Genomic DNA, 7,082 nt, shown 5'->3' on the forward strand with positions numbered 1-7,082 from the left:
TGAAGGGCCTTGGATGAATTTCACCTGCCTCCATGGAGAAGAAAAAGTTTGCTTGGCAGTGCTGAGCATACCCAAATTATAGCTGCACTAAGGTGATTTCGTGAGTGCAGAAGTCAAACAGCTTCTGTGGGGCATAACAGCATGACCACCACTTTTAGAGGGTGGAACAATAAAAAGAGACAACAGAAAGAATACTTTACTTCAAAAATGCCTTATTAAATTCTTTGAGACCATCTGCTTGGTGAAGCCTAATTCAAGAACTCAGTATTACGGCGGTGCTTAAAAGTTTGTGAAATCTTGAATTTTGAGTATTTCTGCATAAGCAGGATCGAAAATGTGTTCTAGGTCATCCTACGCACATCCTAAAACTAAACAGAATACAAAGGAATGAGTCAAAAACATATTTGTTCATTCATAGATTGAGAAAAATGATCCAAATCTACATATTTGTGTGTGGCAAAAGTATATGAAACTCTAGGATGGTCAGTTCATTTGAAGAGACAGTCTGGTGGTTAAATCAATGTGATGACAATCAGATGTGAGCATGGAAAATTCTGCCTTATTTATAAAACAGAATTCTATGATCTTCACAGCACAGGGTTGTAGATGTGTGTCAGGGCTCAAACAAAGATTTCTAAAGACCTTCGAAAAACAGTAGTTGATGCTCACCAGGCTGGAAAAGATCACACTATTTCCAAAAAGTTTGTACTCCACCAGTCCACTATCATGCAGATCATATACAAGTGGAGACAATTCAACACTATTGTTACGCTCGCCAGGAGTTATTGGCCAAGCATCATCCAAAGAGCAAGGTGTGAAATATTCCAGGAAGTCTCAAAGAGGAAACATCTAAGGAACCACAGACCTCTCTTGCACTGATGAATAGCATGACAGAACACTGGATAGCAGTGGTATGTTATGGCAATGTTGCAAGAAAAAAGCCACTACTATCCAAAAAACCATTGCTGCCTCTCTACAGTTTGTGAAAGACCACATGGATAAATTCAAAGGCTATTGAAAGAATGTGTGGATGGATGAGACCAAAACAGAAACGTTTTGGCTTGAATGAAAAGTGTTTGGCAAAAGGCAAATGCTGCATTTCAGAATAAGGATTTTAACCCATCTCTGAAACGCAGTGCTGGTATCATGATTTGGGCCTGCTTTACTGCCTCTAGACCAGGATGACTTGCCATCATTGATTGAACTATAACTTCCAAACTATACCACCCAATTCTACAGAAAAATGTCAATGGAAGATCAAGAGAATATGAATTATGCAGCGAGATGATGACTCAAGACATAGGAAGTGTACAACCAAAAATGTGATTAAAGCAGAAGAAATGGTTTGGAAGGGCCAAGAACGTCCTGATGTTGTGGAAGATCCAAAATAGGTAACTCATTCAAGGAACCTGCCAACAACCCTAAATCAAACCTATTCCATGAGGAGGAATGGGCTAAACTTCCACCAGAACAGTGTGTAGCACAGATCAATAGTTATTGAAAATGTTTAGTTGCAGTTATTGCTACCCAGGTTTGGATGGTGGACATGATAGTTACTGAAAGCAAAGATTCGTACTCATTTAAATATGTGGCTTTGGATCACTTTCCTCAATAGATCAATGAATCTGTATTATATTTTGACTCATTCAATTGGTTCTGTCTTGTTTTAGGACTTGGGTGGAGAACAAATAACATTTTAGGTCATATTTACACAGAACTATTGAAAATTCAAAAAGAGTTCACAATTTTTTAAGCATCACTGTAGATGGGCCTTTATGCCATATATTCTCAGCAAAATATGTAGTGTGAATTTCTTTTCATTTAATCTTTTTCCCCCACATGACATATGGTTCTTGTTTTAGAATATGGTTAAGCACAAAAAGCTCTTCAATCAATATGGCCATAATTAAACAGATAACTAAGAAACCCAGAATAGTTTCTCTTGCAAATGCTAAGAAATATTCAGAGACAGGTAGGAAAAGAAAAAGATCAACATCAACATTAAAGGAATTGTCTTGCTTCAAATTTGATTTTCAGGGAATTGCCAAAACAAGGAAAAAGGGGATGAGGCTAGAAATAAGGTCAAACCAGAGGTTTATCTGAGGGGCCCTTGGTGCTCTCTGAGCCTGACTGTTTTCTTACAGATGTTTCATTAGCCAAACTAGGTAACATCACCAGATGTTTATCTAGTTTCCCCATTCAGTTTCCATAGTGGCCAACTGATATGTATAAAAAAGAAAAAGGAAAATCAAAGAGCAGAACAGCACCCCCCCTAACTTGTGTTACCCAGCAACAGGTTTTAGAAGTAGATTGCTTCTGAAGGTCACTTGACAGTCCAAATCAATTATAATGCTCAGAAGTCTGGTGGACTCCCTTCAATCGAAGACTAAATAATCATCTGTCTGTTTAATTGGACTCCTGCACTGAACAAGACAGCCCCTTTCAGCTTTATGACTGGAGCCATTAGGACCTCTTCTCTTACAAAATACATTAAGAACAAAGCCTAGAGAACAATGGGCAAAGAGAAGACACTGTAGAAAATAGTAATGGCAGCCCTTGCTATTTGATAGACAGTAAAAGGAGAAATGCTACAATTATGAACAAAAATGTTCCTTTCCATTGTTGAATGTAGGTGAACACAAGCACTATATTAAAACAGTGCACATGAGAAAGGGAGAGCACTTAAGCCACACATTTTCCCTCTTTTTCTCTGACTTCTTCTTAATCTGGGAACAATCTGTAAAAAGAGGCAGATGCATAGAAATGTAATTTGCCTAGTTAATCTAAGAACAGAATTTGCCACAAAATATAGCCCTGAACAACAGCCGTGGCTAAAATTCCATTCACAATCTAGGCATGGCCGTACCATTAGATCACCATAGCTAGAAGGACTGAGCTTCTGATGTGAGTCTCTCCAAGAAGTCTGAGTCTTGTCGATTTGCAGGTCACACGGTCCTTTGGTATTCTGGTTGCCATTCATAAACTTCTCTCCGCAGTGAGGTATTTTAGTGCTGCTGCACCATACTTGCGGGACAGGTCCTGATGGAATTCTTCCCTCAAGATCTGGAGGCAGTTCCGATAGCTAGCACTCTGGCGGAATTTGGAGATGTCAAAACTAGGAGCGTGAGGCATATGGATCATGAAGGCGTTGGGCAGGACAAGCAGCTCATACTCCTGTGAAAAGGCAGGAAGTGGCTGATCGGAAGCCATTCCCTTCAGCCCTGGTCTTCCTCAACAAAAAGGACAAACAGTGGGCCGTTCAAAAACCACATACTCACCTGAGCATCAAGCTCCATGATGTGAGACACCTTGTTCCACCCAAAGCCTACAAACCGTTGGTCATAGAGGGGACAATCACGCCTTACTACAACGTAAGGCTCAAACTGTGGTTGCCATTCCACTCGATACGGCACTGTGGCTGTCCGCCATTTGGCATAATCTGTTGGAGCATGGCCCTGGGGCCACACATGATACCTGTACACAAAAATATACATCACTGGGGAAACACTAAATGAAAATACTTCAATCTGCATCTGGTTCCTATACTGAAAACTTAAGAGACCGAAAAACAAGCTCAGATTAACCAGACTTCCTTATTAACTTCTATCAAAAGTCACACTTCTTAGATTGTCACAAGATATTATGTTCATTTGAAATAATAGGAAATACTTGTAGCTTGGGTTTTAGATTTTGGCAGTGGTTTGCTCTCCAAGCTTATTTCAATTTAGTTTCTAAATGTTTCGTTACCAGACTAGGTAACATTACCAGCAGGATTTTCTTGTCCTATTCCTCTTTAGCGTATATATGTTTTGTGTGCCAGTGTGGTCAATTAGTCGTGTGACTGGTTGTTCATTTGGAGCTTTATTTAAATTCTGAGCAACTGATTGGTTCTCTTGTTGATTGGTTGTTCAAATGGTGTGGTTTCTTACATATGCCTGTGCTGGATCTAAATCAATATGCTTGTTAATTGCTTCTTAATTCCCAGTTCAACCTACTACCTCCCAAACCAAACAAATTGGCATTGTGCTACTGAAGCTCAGACATTTCCCACTGAATTTCAGCAGGAGAATTCTGATTTCTTCTGGGGTTTCACAACGATTTGAGAGTAAAGATGGAAATGTTTTCCAAGTAAACGTCAGATGATAATGGGACTTGGAGCAAAGATTCTAATCACCTGATCATTTAGAATGAATTGGATTGTGTGGGAGAAGCAGCCTTTCTTATAGCCACAGATGTTACAAACAAAACCAGCCATTTTTGTTATGAACGAAATGGGAGTAATATTGGGGGGGGGGAATGGGAGACCCAAACAAATTAACATACTCTAGAGTACCAATGGAAACCAAGCTATTAGCTGATTTATTTCAATATAAAGAAAGAAAAGCAATGGAAGCAGAGCAGTAAGAGATTCGGCGGGGAGAAGGGGCAGAAATTGGGAAGAGAAAATGGTGCAAAATAAAGAACAGAAATGGTTGTAAAAGCTCTGAGAAATGCAAAGCAGGAAACAGTCATGAAAAATTAAAAAAAAAATCTGAACGGAAATGGTGTCAAAAAATGAGAGAGTTGAACATAAGTGGAACTGGGAGAAGAGGAAATATATGTATAACCAGTATCGAATTCATCTATCGGTTTCAAATAACCAGCTAAATCTTGTCTCAAAGATGCTTTTTAACGAGGCAACTGGACTTTCTTGTTTTTCTTTGAAGACATTGCGCTTCCCACCTGAAGAAGCTTCTTGGATGAGAAGCGAAACATCTTCAAAGAAAAACAAAGAACGTCCAGTTGTCTCATGTAAAAGCATCTTTGGAACCATGACCTGGATGACTGAGAATCTCCATAGACCAGTGATGGCGAACCTTTTAGAGTTTGAGTGCTCATATTGCAACCCAAAACCCACTTATGCATCGTCGAGTGCCGGGTGGGCATGGCCCATTGAGTGGGCGTGGCTGCGGTGGTAACGGCAGACTGGGTGGGACTAAAAAGTTCAATCAATCAATTCCAACTATGCAAGATCTTTTTTTTTCCTGCGAGAAGTTGAAATTGACTGATTGAACCTTTTTTTTTTTTTTTGCACACGGTGGCGGAGGCCTAAAGCGAAAAGGTTTTATAAAACCCAGCTGAAGGCCTAGGACTGGGGCGACGGCGCGCGTGCCCACAGAGAGGGCTCTGAGTGCCGCCTCTGGCACCCGTGCCATAGGTTCGCCACCACTGCCATAGACTTTCAGCTAAATCTTGGTGCATAAGTTACTGGAGAGAATTGTGAAGCTGGTTATGCCCTTTAGTTGCTAAAGATGGTCCAGCAACCTTTGGTTCTTGAAAATGGACCTTTTCTGATCAGCACTTACCTGAAAGTATAGAGGGAGCCCATGTCCAGCATGGTGAGCAGCTCCGCTTTGGATTTGGGAAAGTTGAGGCGGTAATGCAGAGTCTCAAACGCAGGCACTATGAGTGCTACCTTCTTTGGGGGCAGCTCCAGCTGCATGATGGAGGACCTGGAGACAAACGCCAGCAGAACATTTTGAGATTTCAACACTTTGGGGGTATTAGGACTGACATATTTCTTAGCCTAAGGAATATATTAGAATAAAAATAATATAGGCTTATGGACTCCTCCTGGGTCAGTATGGCCAACAGAGACAACTGCAACATCAGTGGAAAGAGAAATGAAGAAGGCGACAGTTTCCTCACAATGAAGGAACCTGACACCAGCTAAAGGGGAGAACTAAGCCCTATGTGGAGGGACACTGAACAAAAGACTGGGCACTTCACAAATTCTTAGATCTTTGGGAGACTCAGTTGAAAACTATATTGCTGCCTTGACCCACTTTGGACCTCAAGAAGACATACCTGAGATAATCATAGAGGCCATACATAGGCAGGAAATCAATGTCCATCAGAAAAACATGGGAGGTCTGTGCATTTTTCAGGGCTATGTTGCGCAAAAAATTAACTGGGTAAAACTGCCCTTCCTTGTATACAATGTGATAGGCAACATTCTGACGGTTACTCAGCACCTCTGATGCCTGAGCATAGCGTAGAAACTGCTGGGCCTCCGCATCAGACATGTACAAAGCCAGGCTAATGGGGCCTGTCCAATGTTTACATATCGCCTCCAGCATCTGCAACCTGCAATCAATAACACAAATTGAGAGCATCACATATTATCATTAGTCAACAAAAAGCTATAGAGCCCAGACATTCCAGACCCCAAACCCTTCTAAAATACAATTTAAATGCTCATTAGTTCCTAAATGTAATTTTGGTGATGTTCCTTCACTCCATTTTTAAAGTTTTGTTTTCTTCCATTTCTACTGTTTTGCCAATACCATACCAGCTCTTGTCTACATTTAAGTATAAAAATGACAGAAACCTTAGAAATAGGTATTTCAGGAATGCTCATATTACGACAAGAACGAGGACTTGCGTTCAGACAATGAGGTTTTCTGTGATATTCCAAAAAAGTGGAATCAGCACTATATTCTAAGACCAAATACTATTAATAAATTGTCGTTGTTTTAATATTAATATTTGATCTTTGATTTTAACAAGTACACAAATTTATACAATCTGTCTGGAGAGAACTGATTTTGTGCAGCCTCCATTTCAGTGTTAAAACATGCTCTTTAAACATGTTCTCCATCCAATTTGCACCACTAAACTCATGCAGACCTTTTGTTAATTGGATCTAATAATTTCCTTCCATAATTGACTCTGTCTAGAAAACAGATTACTTTACAAATTTGGGTCAAGTTAAGAAGGCAAAGCTACAATCTCAGCATTTCCTAACAAAACATTTTAAGGATGCCTCAATTCAAGAAGAGCACATCTAATATAAAGCAAGGGAGTTAAAAGAAGCATCAAATAGGTGAAGCAAAAATATGATAAGGTGCAGCCCCTCTACTCAATTCAGGATTTAGGAATGGGGGAAATTAATTCCTCTCCTAACCACTGAGATCCTACCATGCTTTCCTAATACCAAACTGGTTGACCTTGGGAACCAATGTGGCAACTAGGCTTGTGGGGCAGGGGAAATATGCAGACTGAACAGCTGACCTATGGCTGGTTGTAGAATAGTTACCCCT

The 7,082-nt window shown here is 40.2% G+C and overlaps 1 protein-coding gene across 2 annotated transcripts in view; it reads right to left on the bottom strand.

The window, feature by feature from the left end:
• Nucleotides 1-2,708: 2,708 nt before the first annotated feature.
• LARGE2 (LARGE xylosyl- and glucuronyltransferase 2) overlaps nt 2,709-7,082 on the bottom strand; it is a 17,145-nt gene continuing 12,771 nt past the window's right edge. For both annotated transcript variants that reach the window (XM_029286371.1, XM_015827045.1), the window contains exons 12-15: nt 5,848-6,126; nt 5,346-5,492; nt 3,279-3,474; nt 2,709-3,174 (exon numbers count right to left, since the gene is read on the bottom strand). In XM_029286371.1, the coding sequence (XP_029142204.1) occupies nt 2,977-3,174; nt 3,279-3,474; nt 5,346-5,492; nt 5,848-6,126 (820 nt within the window). In that variant the 3' untranslated portion in view covers nt 2,709-2,976. The remainder of the gene's footprint in view (nt 3,175-3,278; nt 3,475-5,345; nt 5,493-5,847; nt 6,127-7,082) is intronic.

Source organism: Protobothrops mucrosquamatus, unplaced genomic scaffold (genome assembly GCF_001527695.2).
Source record: "Protobothrops mucrosquamatus isolate PMUCROS unplaced genomic scaffold, P.Mucros_1.0 scaffold3457, whole genome shotgun sequence".
NCBI classification, from domain to species: Eukaryota; Metazoa; Chordata; class Lepidosauria; order Squamata; family Viperidae; genus Protobothrops; species Protobothrops mucrosquamatus.